This window comes from Trifolium pratense, linkage group LG1 (assembly GCF_020283565.1).
Source record: "Trifolium pratense cultivar HEN17-A07 linkage group LG1, ARS_RC_1.1, whole genome shotgun sequence".
NCBI classification, from domain to species: Eukaryota; Viridiplantae; Streptophyta; class Magnoliopsida; order Fabales; family Fabaceae; genus Trifolium; species Trifolium pratense.
This window is the reverse complement of record NC_060059.1, coordinates 20,572,858-20,594,074: the sequence shown is the minus strand read 5'-3', so window position 1 is coordinate 20,594,074 and position 21,217 is coordinate 20,572,858. Positions and strand designations below refer to the sequence as shown.

Genomic DNA, 21,217 nt, shown 5'->3' with positions numbered 1-21,217 from the left:
AAAAAAAACATTGTTGCCCGTATTCTATTCATTTCATTTTTCAGATATTTTCTTCTGCAAAGTTTACTTGATATTTCCTCCATGGGTTGTGTATATAATCTGTATCTAATTTCCTCTGCAAAGTTTATTTGATATTTTTCGATGCCATTCTGTTGGTTTGTGATTTCACACGTTGGCTGTTTATTACTAATAGTATTAAAGATCAGTGTTTCTTTCGTTATTGTTTAATTATATCTGCGAATGAATTTCTAAAGTACTTTAGTTATGATGTTGTAATTGAGCTGCCCAACAGGTTACTTTTTTGTTCATGTTAATGAGAAAATAAGAAGTAACTCTTTAATACCACATCATTCAATTCATGTAACAGGAAATCATACAATCTTTTTTGATCATTTTACATTTAGGACATGGATGGATCAAACAGGCACAGGAACTTTCAATGCCTCTAATATCTTATCATCTAGCTCAAATTTAATGTCCTTCTTGTCTCTCCCGATCTTTACGTACTCCTCAAATCGTTCCTTTAGGTCTTCAGGGAGGTTTGTTGTTGAACTCCATCCCAACTTAGTTTTGGCTGCTCTAGGTTCAGCATAGAAGTGCTGCATCATACATAGTTCATATAAATTGTTAAACTATAATAACTATGAGTATTGTATATTTCAAACTTGAAAAATACCCAAAAACACAGTTCCTTCAGTTGAGATATAAGTTATAACTGATGTGTTTGATCTGTTCAGTGATTTGTGGAAGTATAAGCAGTTCCTTAAATTTTCAGTGACAGCAAGGGGGTATTACTATTAGTTACTACCTTATTCTATACTCTATATAGTCTATAGGTGTATTCGTGCATTATGCAATAAGATTATAATGTAGATTAGAAGATAGGTACTAGTAACTACCACAGCACGGAAAGGGAAAGCTTTCTTTGCATCAATTCCAATAGCTTTTGGATCGTAATGCACAATGTTAACTGGGCGCCCTGCAGCTTGTGCACATAATTTGGCGATTCCATTTAGAGTCACTGCGCGGTCACTAACTAAGTTGAAAATGCTATGACTTGCAGCATCTGGGTTCTCAACAGCTAGAGTTAGAATTGCAGACAAGTCTCTAACATGAGCTATGTTGGTGAGTTGTAATCCTGAGCCAGGAATTAGCACAGGTCTGTCCCGAACAATCCCTACAAATGGAAATATACACATTTCTTTAATAAGATCTAAATTAGCAAAAAATTTCAGAGATAAGACTAGCTATAGGATGAAAAAGAAAGCTTCATATGGATTAAAGGTTTAAACTAATTTAATAAAACATGTTTAAGAATTTTTCCACTTACTGTCAAAGAACCACTCTTCACAATCTTTGTTGTTTCCAGACCCTAACATATACTGTGGCCTGAATATTGCCCAACTGTCAAAAGTTTCTTCAATGTATTTTTCAACTCCAACATGACCAGCATCTGCTTTGACAGCATCCTGTTGCACAATGGTTTTCAAAATTAGAATAAAGCAAGTGTTATCAGTAGGTAAAGTGGTTTTCGAAATGCTATTTTAGGAATATTCAACATACTCCTTCAACATGGGGAGGTTCATCGGTCGTTTTGTAGATTCCAGCACTACTGATGAACAAGAATTGCTTGGCACCAGAACTCTTGGCCCAATCGATCACCGGCCTACAAGTGAAGATTGAGATTAAGATGTCTGTCTTAGAGAATAGAGATAGTACCGAATATGTCTGAGAAGTTTCTGTTTCTTTAACAGAATTCTAAAAACATTGCAGTATGCTGTTAGCAATATGAAACATTGACAGAATGTTGGTGTCGTGTTAGTGTCAGACATTCACACATTATCAGACACTGGATGCTTATTCAATCTAAAGTGTCGATGCTTTGTATGTGTCGAACAAAACGCTAACAAGAATTTATACAACAAACCTCACAGCCTCGAGATCTTTGCCATTGTTGTCCAAAACAACATCAAATGCTTCCCCTCCTACAATACTCCCTACATCTGCAGGATTTCCCCATACTGTGCTGCCTCCAGCACTCACAATTTCCTGAATATTTTTCAAATCCCAGAATAAATTAAACTTTGATGTACTAATGATTGTATTTGACAATACCTACGAAGCACTAACACCGACACCAAACACAACACTTACATTGACACATATATACCACTAATGATTTTGACCAAATTAAAGAGATTAAATGCAACCACATATGTCAGTATTGTTTCCGTGTAGGAAATTGACAAACGTGAGACACCATGCTTGGCTTTAATCTTAAGTGATACAAATACTCCCTCTAGTCCTTATTATAAGAAAAATTTGCTTCATAGATTCATTGAATGATATGATGTATTTGGTTTATGATATGGTCTAGATACATAAATCATTCAATGAATCTAATAAGCAAAAAAAAAAGTTAAAATAAAGACTAGACGAAGTAGCAGTGTAGCACTAACAAAAATGCAGAAAAGGCATAGACAAATACAAAAAAGACATTGTTGAGCTTGAAAATAACATGTCTATCAGAATAACTGTAAAAATGAGGTAAAAGATCATTAACCGAAAATCTGTTAAAAGGAGGCTTCTTCATCTTGTCTGAGCTTTCATCACCAACAGTGAGAATGGTAACAGAGTGGCCAGCACCAAGAAGCTCTTTTGCAAAATAGAAACCGATCACGGCATGTCCACCACTGTTGGTATTTATGATTAGCACCTTCTTCTTCACTGCAGCACTGGCATTGATGCTGAAGGTAGCATGATTGGAAAAACGTTTAGAAGTTATAGAAGATTGTGATAGAATGGTAGAGGAAATTGATAGAGATGAGGAGTGAAGAGAAGAAGAGAAAGAAAGGCGCAAAGTAGAAGAATTTGAAAGAGGGAGGAGCTTGGAAGAGGATGCAGAGAAGAGCAAGGTAGATGGAGAAGAAGCAAGCATGGCCATTAGTCCTAAAGAGTATGAGAACCAGCAGTTCCAGATAGAGCTAACCTCTTTATTTCCTTTCTTTCTCATTTATAACAGTTTGTATGGTTGGTTTATAAACGTTACAAAAAGTACTGTATTTTTACAAAAAGGGTAAATTAATATTAACTTGAATTCTACAAAAAATTATGGTTTAGGTTTCTGTTTAATTCAAAAGTTTTTTCTTTGTTTTTTTTGTGTTTGATTTGAGTGTTTTTACTTTGTTTAACCAAGAGTTTTGATTTTAAGTAATATTTGATAAAAAAATATAATAAAGAATTTATAAGTTTTAAAAGTGATTTTGAATTAAAACAACGTAATGATAAATCTTATCAATGTTTGATAAATTTAGCTCCTTGGTTAGTAAAATGAAAAAAAAATATGGTGGGATATACTATTCGATAATTTGAAGATATTTATTTAACTATCAATAATAATAAGTCATATAAATAAATATATATTTGTCTGGTACTCACAATTAACTTTTAAATTTTAATCAACTTATGCATGTGGTTTATTTTTATTGATGGTTGGATAACCATTTCTAAATTATCAAGAGGTAATCCAGAAAAAATTAATGGTAATTTTTTTTTTACAGTAAAAAAATCAATGGTAATATTTTAAGGCTTAAATTTAATTCATGGTCCTTCTATTTTTACTATTTTATAGATGAATTTTTTCGATCATGTGACTTAAGAACACATGTTTTTTTTTTTTTTTTTTTTTTTTTTTGACACAAACAAAATGATATTCATTCATTCAAATCGACAGATACATCAAATACAACCACATATTCAACTTCGCTAAAAACGTAAAGGATGAATCTGCGAACAAACTCACAGCATCCGAGTTAATAGCATACAACGGCATAATGCCTACAACAAATAATATGATAAAATTAAAATCACCGGAATATCCATGCTTCCGGATCTGCAACGTTGATGCCCAAATCATTGATTGAATCTGTAATTGACCGAAGATAATCTTTCGAGAAGAATCAAAGAACACCGCAACAAAACGGGAAATTAAATAACGCCGCACAAGACGACGATCAGCACAACGCCGCACTTAGACGACGAAATCACAAAAAAACACAAAAGAAAAACTTAATCTATGTGAAAATCACTTATTTAAATTAAAAGAAAAGAAAAAAAGGTGTAGAGGGGGTGATTCTAGGCCAAAAGTGACCCAAAATCACCCCTCTATGATGAACAAAGAGAGCTTCGAGACAAGAATTTTTTTGTAAATTTTAAGAACACATGTTAAAAAATATAAAAGTATAAAATTCATAGTTTTAATCACTTCTATGCTTAAATTACTATTTATTGGTCCCACACATTCTGTCATGCATGTGTTAAGTAATTAAAAAGTGGAAGTTTTACATTGAAAAAAAAAAATATTATTTTAGCTTATAAAAAATTGAATACACAACTTTTAAAACTATTATTTCTTTATTGAATTTCTTACACGTGTCATTAGAGCATATGTTAGACCAATTGTTAGTTAGTTCAGTCGTGATTAGTGCTAAATTTAATAGGAATGATTATTGTTTGATTCCTCGCAACTGCGACCGAGAGGGACTTAAATCATTTGATGTGGGAACCGACCCTCGAATTAGATTAAACTGGCGGTAAAAAAAAAACACATATTAGCTTTCTCCAAAGTAGGAATGACAATTTGACCCATACTCAATGGGTACCCACAAAAAATATCCACAATGATAGGGTAAAAACCCGCATTTTGGGTACGGACATGAGTATGAGTAGTTACCCGCAAAAAAGAACGGGTATGGGTGCAGGTACGTGTATCTTAGTACTCAACCCACCCCATACTCATATAATATATATTTATTTATTTTGTTTATATTATTATGTAATAATATATGTATATTAATTTTAAAAAATACAACATTATTAAACTATTACACATTTTTAATAAAAATATTTATTTATATATTCAATATGAATATGTCAACATATATATGAACTTTAACATGATGTTAGTAATAATTTTTCAAATTGCGGGTATGAGGATTATAGTACCCTACCTATAAGATATGAATACTTAGTAGTACCCATAGGGTATGTATGGACACGAATACAAAGGTTATTATCCACGCGAATATGAGAAAAGATACGAATATTTTTTCAAACTACGTGTACGAGGATTATTGTACTCTACTCATACCCTATCCATTGTCATCCTATAAAAAAAGATTAGCATTTTTTTTTTATTTTTTAAATGGGTGGGAATTTAAAAAAGAAAAAGTGTGCACTAATGGTCATTTTGTGTGTGGATACGCACTAATGGCTATTATTACACTTACACCGATTAATTATGGAGTAGTATTTGAAGTTGACTACCATTTGAATTGGGTGCACATGCAGTCCTTGATGTACGAGCCGATAGATAGAATAGAAGTAGATAACAACTCAGATTTCAGTGACGGAGATACATCCATCTCTCTCCACGATAACAAAACACACTAATCTCCTTTCTCTTCTTCCTTCTTCCTTCGATTCAAATCCATGGTACTCTGTTCCATAACAACCCCTTCTTCTTCTTCTTTTTCTTCCACTTCCCTCCTCATCACTCCTTCAATCCTCCCTTTCCACCTTCACACCTCCTTCTCTCGCTCTTCACACCTCCCCTTTCCTCGCCATCCCCATTCCTCTCCCATCAACTTCAATGTCTCTCGTCGCCAACTATTTCCTCAGGCCCAAGCCCAACCTAGAACACTCTTCCCTGGCGGTTACAAAAGACCTGAACTCAAAGTCCCCACTCTAATTCTCCAACTCAACCCCGACCAGATTCTTACACGTGGCGAAGCCTCTTTAGATTTGATTGATAAAGCAGTTTCTCAATCGGTTGGAATTGTAATTCTTACTAGTAATGAACAAAGCGGTGGTAAGCTTTATGAAGCTGCTTGTTTGTTGAAGTCACTTGTTCGTGAGCGCGCTTATTTGTTGGTAGCTGAACGCGTTGATATTGCTGCCGCCGCTGTTACCAGTGGTGTTTTGCTCTCCGATCAAGGTTCTTTTTAATTTACCATATCACCATTGCTTTCAATAAATAAATAGTTTTTATTTTATTTTTCCTCTTTTAAGCATTTCTTCAAACACTTGTGTTCCATTTAGGCTCTGTTTGGATAAAATTGCAGCTTATAGCACAATCACTTATAAGCTTGGATAAGCTATTTTCATAGTAAAAGATAAAATAAAGATAATTTTTTTTTAGGGTCATGCTAAACAAATACCCCGGACACTTGTTAAAACATACTAAAAATGAAAATGAATGACAAAATTAATAATAGAAAAGTAACTAACGTTTTACATTTTTAAGGGTATTGGATGCACAAATTTTGAGATAAAGTTTTCTTATTAAAATATGCTTAACTAGTGTTCGGGTCATTGTTTAGCATTTTCCTTTTTGTTTTTATATAGGCTGCGAGTTATTTTTGTAAGCTATACTGTATTGGAGAACTTATAAAACTAAGCTGGAAAAAACTTAATTGTCATAAGCTGTTTTCATAAGTCACAAAACTTATGCCAAATAAGCTCAAATAAGCCGATCCAAACAGTCCTTTAAGTGCAAGTTTGGTTCCACTTTTGTAGGTGTCAACATTGATTGATTTGGACATGTATGGATGTGTTTTTCCGGTAGAATTGATTTTGCATCTAAAATTGATTATAATTTCTTACCTTTTGACTCATTTGTAATAATGAAATGAAATTCCATGCATCTGTTTCAGGTCTTCCTACTGTTGTTGCTAGAAATACAATGTTAGGTTCTAATAGTGAATTGGTGGTTCTTCCATTGGTGGCTAGATTTGTACAAACTGTAGATGCTGCTGTAAATGCATCGAAATCCGAAGGTGCTGATTTTCTTATATATGGTGCTGGTGATTTGAAACGTTTAAATCAGGAAATTGGTAATGTAGTTGAGAATGTGAAGATACCTATTTTTGCCTCTTGTGTGGGGGAAAACATGTCATATGCTGAAGCTTCGAGTTTACTTGCTTCTGGTGCTAGTGGTTTTGTTACTGATTTGGAAAGTTTTGGGCTGTTTGATGATGATTTTCTTTACAAACTATTTGATGGTGGAATTGCAAATGACGAGAGAATGCTAGATAATCGTGGTAGTAAAATTGATGAGGATAAATTAATAAATAAGAGTAACGGATTGCAGAGCAAAACAGAGGTTGTAGGTGGGTTTGTTAAACTGGAGGACAGGGAGAAACAGTTAATTGAAATGGAGAGGTCGGTGTTGAATGAAGCTATTGAAGTTATAAAGAAAGCTGCACCTCTGGTGATCATTTAATTAAAACAGTTGGTATTTGAAATGATATATTTTTTATCTTCTTTTCATTATTATGTATTTTGACCAGTATATTGTTTACTTTGTGTTGAATTGGGATTGGTTTCAAATGACAGATGGAGGAAGTTTCGCTTCTTGAAGATGCAGTTTCTCAGATCGATGAGCCGTTCTTATTGGTTATAGTGGTAATTGTGTGCTGAATCTCAACAAATTCTGGTTCCTGGATAGACATTGGTATTAGCTCTAAATTTCAAAAAGAAAATATTCCGTTACTACGTATAGTTTAGAACTAGTTAACAAATAAGTGCTATTTGTTGTGGACTTTTTTCACCGTTGTTGTTCACTGTTCTTCTGCTTTTAATTGATTATTACCATATATAAGCATTTACTAGAGTGTTGGTTAGTGGTTTACTTACAGCGAGTAGTTGGTTTTCTATTGGTACAAAAGATAGAAGCTTTCTTGCTCTTAGGAGAATGTTTTGACATATAGTTCATGGTCATTATTATACCCTGTACTTGTCATTCTACTCTAAACAATACAATACTCATCAAAGGAACTGATCAACTTTCACCTTAGTTTGAGTAGTTATTTGATTCACTAGCTGCACATCACTATTTATTATAACTTTTCTTACTCAAAAAGCAATTGGGCGAGATACAAAAGCAATTAGTTTTTATATAGACTTCATAGAAATGCTACAAAGAGCTGAAGTTATTTGACACTATATTACCAGGGGGAATTCAACTCTGGTAAATCTACTGTGATTAATGCGCTTCTTGGAGAAAGATATCTCAAAGAGGGGGTTGTTCCAACAACGAATGAGATCACGTTTTTACGGTTTGAAGACCTAGATATTGAAAAACAACACTGTGAAAGGTATCCAGATGGTCAATATATTTGCTACCTTCCTGCTCCAATTCTTAGAGAAGTAAGTCGATTAACTTTTAGTTTTCTCCTATAATTTTGTTTCTCTCCTGGTCACAATTTATGTTTGCAATTAATGGCCTCTCAGCATTTTTCTCATCTTTATGAAAACAGATGACAATTGTTGATACACCTGGAACTAATGTAATTCTTCAGAGACAGCAGCGTCTTACAGAGGAATTTGTGCCTCGTGCAGACTTACTTCTTTTTGTTATTTCAGCCGATCGTCCTTTAACTGGAAGTGAGGTATGGCTAGTCAATATTTTTGTATGGGGCGTGCTATCTTGTTCACTTTTGTATAGTGTAGTTACCCAGTCAGGGGTATGACGTGCTTCTGTTATTTTCAGGTTGCTTTTCTTCGTTATTCACAGCAATGGAAAAAGAAAGTGGTCTTTGTTTTGAACAAAGCTGACATATATCAGAATAATCATGAGGTATATTTATGTTTCATGATTCATATTGGCTATTACCACAGTGGTATTATCTTTTAGGCTTACGTTCAATATTTACAAATCAATGCAGCTTGAGGAAGCAATGTCCTTCATTAAGGACAACATAAAGAGATTGCTGAATACGGAAGATGTGATATTATATCCTGTTTCTGCTCGATCTGCTCTTGAAGCAAAACTTATGGCTACCTCTAGTTTTGGGAAACTTAATGAAGAATTATCAGTCTCTGGTTCTCAATATGCTCCCAATAGCTTTTTTGAGCTTGAGAAATTCTTATATAGCTTTCTAGACGGGTCAACGATCGCAGGAATGGATAGAATGAGGCTTAAACTTGAAACACCTGTTGGAATTGCAGACAGACTGATTTCTGCGTGTGAAACTCTTGTGACACAAGAGTATCGATGTGCCAAGCAGGATTTGACTGCAATAAATGATATTGTCAATAGTGTAAATGAATTTGCGTTGAATATGGAAACTGAGAGCCTTTCTTGGAGGGGACAAACTTTATCTATGGTATGTTACAAACATAAATTTTGAATTTCAGGACAATTTGTTTCCGTCTTAATCGGTATGTTCTTAAATTGCAATGGTTTACATTATCAGATTGAGTCCACTAAATCACGTGTTGTGGAGCTTGTAGAAGCTACAATGAAATTGTCAAATCTTGATACTATTGCTTCATATGTTTTCAAAGGAGAGAAACATGCAATGCCTTCTACCTCGAGAATTCAGAATGACATAATTGATCCTTCTGTGTCATCTGTTCAGGTTAGTTTTTGGCAGTAAACTAGTGAATCCAGACTGTATTTCAGTTGTGTTTACTATTGTTTATCCGAAAGAATAAATGATTCATTCAAACCATAAACTGGACTCCGCTTTAGCTTCGGATACCCCCAAGAATACAAGATGGCTAATACATCGAAATTTTAATGCAAGATTAAATTGAAATGGTGTGTTATTTTAGCAGTTAGGTGGGTATGTTTTGCTAAAATCTTTTTGGTTGATTGGATTGTAGCAAATACTCGGAGATTACGAAAATTGGTTAAGCTCCAAAAATACCCAACAAGGGAAAATATACAAGGAATCTTTTGAGAAACGATGGTCCTCGTTGATTCATGAAGATATTCAGATGAATTTTGAGACATATGAATTGCTAAAGAAAGGGGATCAAGCTGGCTATCAGGTGATTCAAAATTTCAGCAGCAGTGCAGTTTCAAAGTCATTTGAGCAAGAAGTTCGAGAGATGGTAAGTTTAGAATTCCTTGTAAAATAATTTAAAACTATTTTCATTTGGGCCTTACGTTTTCTTTGGTTCCTGTTTTAGAGAAGTTAATTTTTTCGTCTCTTTAGTTCATTTTTAGTGATTTGAAATCTAAGGCAAATTTGCTGATGTGAATTTGTGCCATATAAGCAAGGCCAAGTCACTTCAGTTGAACAACTAACTGATGGAAGGATATTATTGCATCAATTTGATAACTACACTGGACATGGGAAATAATGCTATTGTGACTTGGGGACCAAAAACAAACTTGAATAAAACTAGGGTCTATATGTGCAACAAACTTCTTGGACATTTTAAATGGAAGTTTTTGCAATTCATGACAGCCCAAAATATAAAATAGCATAAAAGCTGACTAAGCTGTAAACAACGAGTTTGAAAGATGTCTAAAGTTAATATTCAGAATGATTTATGGTTAACTATGGTGCTCTAGAGTCTAGAGGTGTGTAGAAGCGTCAAAGTTAGATGAGTGATTAATAGGCTTGTTTAAAAGTTGAGAAATAATTATAACAAGTGTGATTTATTCAGGTTGCTTCTTTCTCTTGCAATTTATTGTAAATATGTAATTTGCATTCATGTGTTCCCTATAATAATTTTTGTGGTACCACTGGAAGCAATATACAAATAAATGATGTCTTTTTCTCATCAACAATTAATTTTTGATATCTGCAAAATTTCCCTGTTTAGTCTTTGTTGAACTTGATTACTCATATATGAATTAATATTGTCCGAGTCTTCCTCAGTGGTAAATATAATATTTTTGATTTGTTTTCTATAAATATGTTTTAGCATACCGCAAGCGCCACTACTGTCACTGAACAAATCTGATATAAAATATCTTTCTTTTGTGTAGCTTTTAGGGACTTTAGGTCAACTAGGAGTGGCTGGTTTTTCTGCTTCACTATTGACATCTGTACTGCAAACCACATTGGAAGATCTTCTGGCTCTTGGAATTTGTTCTGTTGGCGGGTAATGTATTATATTCATCGGAGCTCCTTTATGATTGGCCAGGTTGTATTTGAAAATGTGTGCATGCATGATAGTTGACGAGGCCTTTGGTCTTAAATTCTTCATACAAGTAAAACATATTTCAGAGTACGCTATAGGTCCTGAGTTCGATCCCCAGCTCATTGTAAACAAAAAAAAAATAAATTCAGCTGCACTATCCTATATAATAATAATAATAATAATAATAATAATAATAATAATAATAATAATAATAATAATAATAATAATAATAATAATAATAATAATAATAATAATAATCACAATGAAAAAAATAACAATAACATGGTTACATGGACACCCAGGATTCACCTCTAAATATCTTCCAACTCTTACGGTACCTGTTTCAGGATCATTTATCTTAACACACTTAAACTTATTTGCACCTATATAACTTGTCCCTATTATAATAAGCTCTCTTTGAAAAAAAATTGTCTGTAAATATAAGCCTCGTTGCAAATACATTTAGGGTGAATTACACTCACCTTGTTCAAATTTTTTTTATTGGATTTTGTTGTTATCTAGGTTTGGAGTTTGGGATGTAATGATTTTGTAGTATTTTGAGTCGAGATCAGTGAATTGCCTTCTCTTTTAATTTGACCAACCATGAAAGACTGATCGGATTGTTAGGTTCATGCTAGAGAGTGACTATGAAGTGCAAGTGACGGAATATTTTTATATCATATTACTGTTCTTGCTGAAAGAACATTTAAATTTCTATGACCATGCCCTGTTGTCCTCGCTCATAACTACGAAGACTACCACGCCCTGTTATTTTTTATAAAATGCTGTATAATGGTTTGTAGAAACTCTAATTGATTAGTATTATAATGATTGGGCAGCTCAATTACTGCTAATATATGTATCACATATGTATTCTTTTCAGGTATGTAGCTATTTCAAATTTCCCAAGTCGTAGGCGGCGTGTGATAGATAAGGTGAAAAGGAAAGCAGATACCTTAGCATATGAACTTGAAGAAGCCATGAAGAGAGATTTGACTGAAGCCGTAGAGAATTTGGATACCTTTGTCAGAGTTATCGGCAAACCTTACCAAGATCAGGCGCAGAATAGACTAAACAAGCTAGTAGAGATTCAAGGAGAAATATCAAATATTGAAAAGAAACTTAGAACACTACAAACTGAGATCCAAAATCTTCATGTGTCATGAATTATTCCGGCTATTTCATACTGTAATAAAGTATTTTAGTTTGCCATGGTCTCTCTTAAAGCAAGAAAGCGCACTATTTTATAAGATAATTTCCTTGAACCTATTCTAGGAAAATTATCCATCAAATAACAAATGAGATATATGTATGGTATAAGTAACAAGAAAAGTCGGGTCATTAGAAAAATCAAAGTATTCTGTTTGTAATAAATATATTAAACATTATTCTAAATGATGAGAACACATTCTTTTCTCCCCATTAAGCAAATCCCTAAACATGCAACTTCTTGTTATAAGTAAATCCCTATTGCAAGCTTTTGTCCCTAAACATGCATATATGTTTGATCCAATTTTAGGTAATATTTTATTTGCACTAAATGAAACTTGTTGAGTCCATCCTAGCTCAACAGGCAAAAATATTGAAATTGCTAGGTTGGACCTCGTGACCGGGGTTCGAATCCTGGTCCTTCCATTTTATGTGTATGTTTTCAATAGCTTACCATTCATCTATGTATCCAAAAAACTTCCATTTTATGTGTATGTTTTCAATAGCTTACCATTCGTCTATGTATCCAAAAAAAATAGTGTTGCTAGTTTTTTTCTACCGTTATAATGATGTGATGCATGCATAATGATGTGATGCGATACAATGTTATTCTTCAAGGGATAATATATGTCTCATAATTAATAGCTTCTTTCAGTTTAATGGTCATGAGTTCGTATTTAGTCCTACAAAATGGAGCAATATTAAGTTATTAACACTCTTGAGATATAGTTTTGTCACCTATTATGATTTTATCCAGTTTCGGGGATTATTCTCTACATTTGCGAAGAGGTGTTATCCAATTTACAAAACAAATATATACTTATATAGTTTACACCCCCAACCCAAGATCTTCAATCCACCACTGTGACGCAGAACGGAAGCGCTAGGTTAGCAAAACGCTAAACCTAATGGATAAAGACAAGCCGCAAACACAAACTTGTCAAAATAGGGTTTCGGAGTCCACCGAAAGAGTAATTTGGAATCCACCAAATTTGAGAAAAATCTCTGAATTTTTATTGAATCAAAAGGTTGCCTTCAAGGCTACAATAATTTAGCTTAAATAGTAGTGAAAAATAAAAATAACAAATCTCCTAAAAGATTGTAAAAATAAAAACAACAAACCTAGCTAAATAAAAATTACAAATCTACCTAAATATAAAAAAATAACTAACCTAGGTGAAATATAAAAATAAGAAATCAACCTAAAATATAATAAAACTAAATCTAACTAAAATAATAATATACAGAAGAAATCCTCCTACATCAGTCTCCTCTACCTCAAAAGAACTCGACCCCGAGTTCTCGTTTTGATAAAGAGCTTCCTTTGCAGGTTGACTCCTCCAATGAACAAGAGACCACCCTCCTGGATCCCATTGAATGAAGTGAGAGGACCTGTCTCGTGTCAACACATCCAAATGACCACCGGGGTTCCATTGCTCAAAGATGGCACACCGAATTGGAAATTTATCACAAAAGGGTATTTGACTCAACTCAGTTAACATGCTTGAGCTAGTGCCTAAACCATAAGATTTAAGGTAAAACCCGAATTGAACCCGATCTACAAGCAAACCTTTGAGTTCAATGTGACGGCTGTGATGCGGCGGTTTTGCTGAGATGGAAGTCGTCGCCTGCATCCTAGTGTCCGGAGGTTCTAGTGGCGGTGAGGTTGTTGCCGGATTTCGCACAAATACATCTGGCTTAAATGGAGCCGCCACAGGTAGGTCGACATCAAGTTGTGGATCGCCAGACTTGCACAAGACAATTTTTTTTATCCTAGTTGGATTCTCTTCACCTTCCTTTTCGGACACAACTTCCTCATCCTCAGAACTCGAGTCATTAGTAGATGGGTTGTTGCGGTTGTTGTCGCCGTTTCTGTTGTTGTTATTGTTTCTATTGTTATTGTAGTTTCGGTTGTTGTTAGATAACGTTGTCACCTGTGTTGTCAGAGCGGTGATGGCCGCGGTTAAAGCCGTCATGGCACCATAAAACTCTGCTTTCGTCACCGGTTGATCTCCCATCTGATCACGTTAGGAAAAGAACAGGAGAAACCTGCTCTGATACCAACTGACGCAGTACGGAAGCGCTAGGTTAGCAAAACGCTAAACCTAATGGATAAAGACAAGCCGCAAACACAAACTTGTCAAAATAGGGTTTCGGAGTCCACCGAAAGAGTAATTTGGAATCCACCAAATTTGAGAAAAATCTCTGAATTTTTATTGAATCAAAAGGTTGCCTTCAAGGCTACAATAATTTAGCTTAAATAGTAGTGAAAAATAAAAATAACAAATCTCCTAAAAGATTGTAAAAATAAAAACAACAAACCTAGCTAAATAAAAATTACAAATCTACCTAAATATAAAAAAATAACTAACCTAGGTGAAATATAAAAATAAGAAATCAACCTAAAATATAATAAAACTAAATCTAACTAAAATAATAATATACAGAAGAAATCCTCCTACATCACACTGTCATACCTACAAAGTTTACAACACATGTTGTGCGCTAACCTTTTGTGCTAGATCCGGATGGTAATTCTATAGACAATTTACTTTGTATTTCTTTTTTACTAAATGTTTCATAAATAGCAAAACTGATCCAACTCAAGCACTTAAGATTGAATTGAATCAAATCAAACTTAAGTCTAAAACTATTACAATTGGATAAGAATAAAAACCATTAGGATTGGATTAAATTGTCTCATTTCAAAACCGATCCAACCCTATTAGCAAATTTCCAATGCAAAATATTGGACATTAAGTACACTAAGTGTTGCTTGATATGTGGCTAAGAAGAAGAATTCTTATTCGCACGTGCACGACGGGCCGTCAAACCCACAAGTGCCATAGCAGCCCCAGCTGTGAATTCGAGAAAGAAAAATATTTAAAACTCGAACACAGAGAAATGGTACTAGTATTATGAGGATTTGTTTCGTGCATGTTAAGTTGCCAAATTCTGGTGAGAGGTAGAAAAAATAAACTCACCTAGGGCAAAGATAAATGTGTGAAGAAGCTGCTGGTGTTGCTTTCTTTTCCTCATAAACTCAGTTTCTGGAATACTCAAATGAGGGTGTTCTGCAGCATTGATAATCTTAACATACACGTTTGAATCACCTGATTTCATACTCACGCGAATAGGAGCATCAATTTTCAATTCCTGAGCAACCTACATTATAACGGAAAATAGAAAATGAAATGCTGAACTCGGAAGTATAACTATGAGCCTATGATATTTTAGATTACCATCATGTATGAAATGATATGGTAATCATAAGCTGAAAATGCATTACCTTAACTGAATCTAGTACTGCCCTTGGGAATGGAGTTAAATCATCCTTAGCAGCAATGAGGAGGCAAGGAAATTTGTGACCAGTTAGCTCTCCTTGGTTAACAACCTTCTCAAGCAAATCTATGGATTTTTTCCATGAATATCCATCTGAACTGGAAAATAAGAAACGAAGTTCTAAGGCATAAATCCTGCACCCTTCTCAATTTTCAGTATAAAGTACTGTATGGGATGAAATTTTATTGCATCATACTCTTCAAGAAAGGCAGGAGCCATAAAAATGCAAGCAAAATTAGATTTTAAATTGATTTGTTACATTTAAAACTTTAGTATTAGCTTCCAATTCAGCAAATTTCATCATACTAAATAATTAACCAGCTCATAGGGAAACTCGACATGTAAGGTAGGCATTTTAAAGGATCATAAACGATTCTAGAAGATATTTCAGTTATGTTTCCACCCAACCAATAAAAAAAATCATAAACAGATCCAGAAGATCTTATTTTGGTGTTTCCAAACCACTGATAATAATGGTGATTAAAATGAAACAATAATGTCATACCACTTTTCTATAGCTAAAATTTAGCAAAGCATTACCGCCTAAAGTCATTTTGCACCACACCTGTCATGTACAAAAGCAGCTATATCACATGCAGCCAGAAAATCCTTATTTGACAAAAAAGCCGATACTTCATCCTCCGGAATCTCACGCAATATGAGAGTTTTCTTAGTTCCCTATATGGTAAACATCAAGATTGTCAGTATTTAGAATGCAACTTGTACGAATTTAATATCCACTATACTTGTGCAACTTTTTTTTTGGTACAATACTTGAGCAACTTTAATTACTAGTTATCAGCAATAGGGTGTATTAGATTGAGGGAAAACAAGGGAGGAAGACAAAATCATTTTTTAGAATCATTTAAATGGTAATAAAATTTTCTCATCATAAAACCCATCCTTACCTCTGTTAATTCAAATCACTTGAGGTGCTAGCTCAGTGGTAAGAGCTTAGCCTTGTTACCTCAAGGCGCCGAGTTCAAATCCCCGCTAGGGACAGTTGTAAAATGGTCATTAGTGCCACTTGAACTAATAAAATTTCCCCTTCCCCAATTTTTTTTTAAAAATAAATAAATAAATACCTCTATTAATTCAATGATGTTTGCTGCATACCGCTCAACAGTTGTTGGAGTATAGTTATTTGAGAAAGACCTACGAAATTGACAGGGTTAACTATTGCTTTGAAGGAAACTGAAATAAACAGTATGAACGTATTAGACTTCACATGCTGATAGACTAAAAGATAACGAGACAAGCTCGGGCACATGGATTATGGCGATTGGTTCACAAGCACACCTTCCCAATAATGAATACAACAAAGCAGATTTCCCAGCATTTTTAGAGCCAAAAATGTAGCATTGGAACACATTTCTTTCTGTTTTTTGCTTTTTGCGATCTTCTGATCTTCTACAAGTGACACGGAGTGCTGCAGAAGGCTTAGCTCTATAACCGATGTAAATTAAATTGGCCAAACTATATCTTGGATCCAGTGATGTCATAAGGGCCCACTGCACCATAAAAGACATCAATAATAAACTCAATTACCAACTAAATGTGGAGATGGTAAGAAAACAACATTATTTTCAATCTATCTACAATACTAAAAACAAATGAAGCAGAGTTATGCTGCTAGAGTAAATAGTAGTAACCCGTCTCATTCAATGAAAGGGAGGGAGGTACTCCCGCAACCAAACCACAAAACAATAATTTCTTCATGGGAAAAGATGGCATGAGATTAGCCATTGTAAACAATATAAACAATAATAATACATATAATCAGGAAATAAAAAACCTTTTCGGAAAATTATCCAACAAAGACAGGTTTAAGAATAAAACAAAAAGTAATAAATAATCACCTGAGAAAGAAATCCATTTAGAGATATATAACCCATGTCAGTTGTCTCAGCTGCATCCTTATATGGAGCATCCTTCCACGGACTAAAATGAAAAACATAGAAAATCTGAGAGGTACAACTACAGGTGGAGAAAGTGAAACTAAGACTGCTACAGAATTATTAAGCAGCATCCAATTAATAGAGGAAATCAATTGGCTCCCAGAAAAACTTGAGGGGTCAAAATTGTACATAATGACTGAAACAAGCAAACTCTTGTAGTGTGAAATAGTTTGGTGAGCACTATACCCTAAAAGAAAACAATCGACTCCCTCAATTTCATAAAAAGAAAGCGATGAAAAATTTATTGGAAAGAAATGTAGCATATTTAGAGGTACAAGTAGTAAATGTTGATTGTGGTCAGGTTATATATCTACTAAAAAAAGTAGAGTGCAACATCCCTTCTGTTACATGTGTAATTATCAAGGGCAATGGTACATGCCAAGAAACAAAAAACACACAAACACTTGCACATAGTCACAGGCTCACATATTGGTTACAAGGAGTCACAACCAAAACGAGTAATCAGCACATCACATTTTTGAAGGTTTAGATTTCTCATAGAACTGAAATGATTCATTCCCCCAAAATAAGAGAAATGTTAGGCAGTTATAATAATATTGCTACGAACTGCTACAAAGTACCCACAATCAGTGAAAAAAACATTTACATTTTACAAGCCCACAGGACCGGATTAAATTACGAAATAAGCCTTCATAAATGAAGTTGATGGACTAATTAAAGGTACTTACCAAACCTAATAAGCTCTCATCACAATTATATGAGCATTATGAAGATGTCATGAACAGCAACAGTCCAACAGTTATTTAAGAGCTCAATTGTATCACTACTACTTAGACATAACATGAATTGCCACTATCCTAAAAAACCACTTCAAGAGATTAAGATATTTGCCCCCTTCCATTTCCTCCACTATAGTTAAGTAACTTAAGTTAATTCCTATCAATTCCTAACCTATTCGATAACTACTCTTAGTCACGTACTTTTATTCTCCTTCCTCACTAACAGGACAACTTAGTACTGATAAGTTATTGAAGACTCCAGGGAAGGGTCAGACACTCAGACTCATTCTCCTGCCTTACTAAGTCTGATCCTCTTAGGTCCTCTCAATGTGTTATTGAGTTTTGAACCTGGGAATTGTCTAAAAGCATTCCTTTTGCTACTTAAGTAATAGCTCAAGCTGTTGGAGGCAATTAACAAGTCTGAGACTAAATCATCAATGTTAAGAAAGGGTAAGCTAACGATATGGATTAGATATATAACGCTAGCAGGAAAGTGAAAACTTTTTTAACGTGGCCATTAAAGAGAAAGTTCACCTTTCTGGAGCAGCATCAAATAGCTTATCAACTTCTGCAGGTCGTAGTAATTGATCCTAGAAAGGCATCATGTTTCCAGAGAGAAAGTCAGAAAGTATATCAATATTTCAAATGGAAAGCCACCTAAGGTAAGGTGTTCAAAGAGCATAGCAGTGTTCAAGATAATACAAAAAAAAAAAAAAAAAAAGATTATTACATACCTTATCCGTATCTAACAATCTAAAGACACCCTTCAAAAACTCTATGGTTGCACCACTCAGCTCCACACTCTGAAAAGTTGAGAAAACATATTTAATATCTAATTGTCAATATTGCTAGTACAGCCCATATTTAACATTTAAGTTTTCCTAGTTCGGCCGTGGAAAAAAAAGTGTTCCAATGGTTCATAAGTAATTAAATTTACAATAATTAAATAACTGAGCCAATACTCTAAACTATTCCAAATAAACCAAACAGGAAGACAAAAATGGAGCTTCATAATAGCCTAAGTATGACCTGATCAGAAGCCTGCTTAGATGGAACTGGAAGAAAATCATCGCGCAGTTTTAAATCGTCACCATATCCAAACTTTCTTAGAACTGCCCAGAATGTCTCCGTTCGCCCTTTCTTTAGAAACATATTATGGATTCCAATGAAGCCAGGAAAAGTAATACCAAGAGAATTGACTCCTTCAGGAACATTCTGCTCTACCAATGTTTTTATTTGAGTTACGTCAGACCGCTGCAATGATGCACCGAAGCTGCTAATCTGTTGATATACAAATTTTCATAAATAAAGGGGGTAAATCATATGAAATTCAAAAGGAGAGGGGGAGTGAACCAAATCTACCGAATACCTGAAACTCGTTTACTTCTTGATCAGTGAGGGTGCCATCCATGTTGTAATCAAAAAGATTAAAAATTCTTCTTAATGCCCTTACACACCGATCTGTTAAAGAGTTTGTATCATAATCAAACAAAGGATCCACCGGATGAAGTACTGCTTTTTGTGCAAAATAAAAAACTTCAGGGACCTATAAATAACCAAAATTAGTGATTCCATATACTACAGTTGAGATTTACAAACTAAGGAAACAAATATTAACTCTAATATCATCAAGAAGATATCTTTATCAAGGTTTTAAAAAACAGTCAAAGGTTTTAATGTCTCCGCTACCGCATCACAATGGCAATTGCAGCCTAATTTGAATGGAATTTTACACAGCATCAAGGTCTTGACTCTTGAGTCTCGATGCAACAAAAACAGCAACTCAAAACCTCCTCATATACCTAAAAGACTAAAACAAATCAACTACACCACTGCAACAAATGGCACCATACACAAACCACTCTTAAATCTTGATGTTGTTTTCTAATTACACACTAAACTAACAATAAAAATTTAAACTTGAAGGTTAAATGATAGATTAGCATGACCAATTAACACAAAAATGAAACTAAAAAACATACCTGATAAAGTGTAGCTGCAGAGCATTCAATACATGTAACAACTTCTTTGAATTGGTTCATGATACTTGTTGTCAGACTCTCTAAGCTAACTTGCCTACTTTCATCGCGAAGATCAAACTTACAACCAACCACAAGCACCGGTACCTTCACCTATAAACATACTGTCAGACAATCTTAGAATTTTGAGTTGGGACTAACTCAACCCTACAAAACCGCTTATAAACATATTTTCAGGTCATCTCTCAACCAATGTGGACTCTTAATCATAAAAATACAAATACAATTACTACCCAACCACCGCCTTTCATTTTCTCAAATAATTTTCCATATTGAAAATAAAAGCAAAAGAATCCAAATCAATGAACCAATCACCAACCTCAAACTTCTGCAGTTGAGGCAACCAATGAGTACTCACACGCTCAAAACTCAGACTATCATCACAAGCATAGGTTACAACAACTGAATCAGCACGCTTCAATTCTTCAATAACTTTACCTTGTTGTCCCACACTATAATTAAAAAAAAAAAAAAAACAATCCATATCATATAAACACACTATAATTAATCAATAAATAATCAATAATCAACATTTTTTTAATTTAATTTGATTTTTAACTAGTAATGATGATGGTAGAGTAGAGGGAAGAAAATGAGGACCTTGAAGGTGTGTCAATGAGGAGGAGAGGAACAGAATCATTGAAGGAATTACTAGGCAAACGAGTGGGTGGAAGTAATGGAGGAACAGTGGCGGGGAATGAATCGGAAGCCATGGCAGAAATGAGAGTGGATTTTCCGGTGGATTTGTCGCCAACGACGACGATTCTAACTACCTTGGGAAAATACGCCATTGAAATGTTGCAACGAAGGAACAAAGGGTAACGGAGGGAAGAAGGGGTTTTGTGTTTTATTTCGATGAAGGGTCTGTACGGTAAAAATAAGCTATAAGATCATCTCCAATGGTGGTTCTTATTTTTTTTAAGTACTAGTACCTAATAGGTACTCCCATTGGAGCAAAATCAAAATAGTACCTAATAGGTACTAGTTC

General features: G+C 34.3%; 3 protein-coding genes across 6 annotated transcripts; 1 reads left to right on the top strand and 2 right to left on the bottom strand.

The window, feature by feature from the left end:
* Positions 1 to 314: 314 nt before the first annotated feature.
* On the bottom strand, positions 315 to 3,020 carry LOC123903057 (chloroplast stem-loop binding protein of 41 kDa a, chloroplastic-like). The gene is made up of 6 exons (XM_045952920.1): positions 2,564 to 3,020; positions 1,928 to 2,049; positions 1,564 to 1,666; positions 1,331 to 1,469; positions 900 to 1,177; positions 315 to 599 (listed from the first exon to the last, which is right to left on the bottom strand). The coding sequence occupies exons 1-6, from the start codon at positions 3,011 to 3,013 to the stop codon at positions 417 to 419; spliced, it is 1,275 nt and encodes a 424-aa protein (XP_045808876.1). The 5' UTR covers positions 3,014 to 3,020; the 3' UTR covers positions 315 to 416.
* Positions 3,021 to 5,288: 2,268 nt separating this feature from the next.
* Positions 5,289 to 12,405, top strand: LOC123903055 (probable transmembrane GTPase FZO-like, chloroplastic). The gene is made up of 11 exons (XM_045952918.1): positions 5,289 to 5,995; positions 6,714 to 7,270; positions 7,396 to 7,464; positions 8,014 to 8,208; positions 8,319 to 8,450; positions 8,552 to 8,638; positions 8,727 to 9,167; positions 9,258 to 9,422; positions 9,670 to 9,900; positions 10,787 to 10,902; positions 11,825 to 12,405. The coding sequence occupies exons 1-11, from the start codon at positions 5,491 to 5,493 to the stop codon at positions 12,105 to 12,107; spliced, it is 2,781 nt and encodes a 926-aa protein (XP_045808874.1). The 5' UTR covers positions 5,289 to 5,490; the 3' UTR covers positions 12,108 to 12,405.
* A 1,936-nt stretch (positions 12,406 to 14,341) lies between these two features.
* Positions 14,342 to 21,084, bottom strand: LOC123901822 (mitochondrial Rho GTPase 2-like). Of its 4 annotated transcripts, none has more exons than XM_045951704.1 (14): positions 20,830 to 21,084; positions 20,549 to 20,681; positions 20,173 to 20,322; positions 19,560 to 19,736; positions 19,220 to 19,471; positions 18,925 to 18,993; positions 18,725 to 18,780; positions 17,352 to 17,433; positions 16,792 to 17,003; positions 16,578 to 16,647; positions 16,058 to 16,170; positions 15,440 to 15,590; positions 15,135 to 15,315; positions 14,342 to 15,008 (listed from the first exon to the last, which is right to left on the bottom strand). In XM_045951704.1, exons 1-14 carry the CDS (start codon positions 21,018 to 21,020, stop codon positions 14,938 to 14,940), a joined length of 1,908 nt encoding a protein of 635 aa, XP_045807660.1. In that variant the 5' UTR covers positions 21,021 to 21,084; the 3' UTR covers positions 14,342 to 14,937. The 4 variants fall into 4 exon arrangements, 3 of the variants coding, with proteins under 3 accessions (XP_045807660.1, XP_045807661.1, XP_045807662.1); XM_045951705.1 differs by having other exon boundaries at positions 14,609 to 15,008; positions 20,173 to 20,316; XM_045951706.1 differs by lacking the exon at positions 20,830 to 21,084 and having other exon boundaries at positions 14,609 to 15,008; positions 20,173 to 20,333; positions 20,549 to 20,683.
* Positions 21,085 to 21,217: the final 133 nt, after the last annotated feature.

Bases quoted from the DNA above. Each gene is read 5' to 3' on its own strand.
- LOC123901822 (XM_045951704.1), bottom strand. From the start codon at position 21,020: ATGGCGTATTTTCCCAAGGTAGTTAGAATCGTCGTCGTTGGCGACAAA. The intron at 19,737-20,172 runs GTATGTTTTTTA...GGTTATTTATAG, and splicing joins CTGCAGCTACACTTTATCAG to GTCCCTGAAGTTTTTTATTT. The intron at 16,171-16,577 runs GTATTTATTTAT...TTTACCATATAG, and splicing joins ACATCATTGAATTAATAGAG to GGAACTAAGAAAACTCTCAT.
- LOC123903057 (XM_045952920.1), bottom strand. From the start codon at position 3,013: ATGAGAAAGAAAGGAAATAAAGAGGTTAGCTCTATCTGGAACTGCTGG. The intron at 1,667-1,927 runs GTTTGTTGTATA...CTTCACTTGTAG, and splicing joins AAAGATCTCGAGGCTGTGAG to GCCGGTGATCGATTGGGCCA. The intron at 1,470-1,563 runs GTATGTTGAATA...ATTGTGCAACAG, and splicing joins AACCTCCCCATGTTGAAGGA to GATGCTGTCAAAGCAGATGC.
- LOC123903055 (XM_045952918.1), top strand. From the start codon at position 5,491: ATGGTACTCTGTTCCATAACAACCCCTTCTTCTTCTTCTTTTTCTTCC. The intron at 8,451-8,551 runs GTATGGCTAGTC...TGTTATTTTCAG, and splicing joins GTCCTTTAACTGGAAGTGAG to GTTGCTTTTCTTCGTTATTC. The intron at 8,639-8,726 runs GTATATTTATGT...AAATCAATGCAG, and splicing joins TATATCAGAATAATCATGAG to CTTGAGGAAGCAATGTCCTT.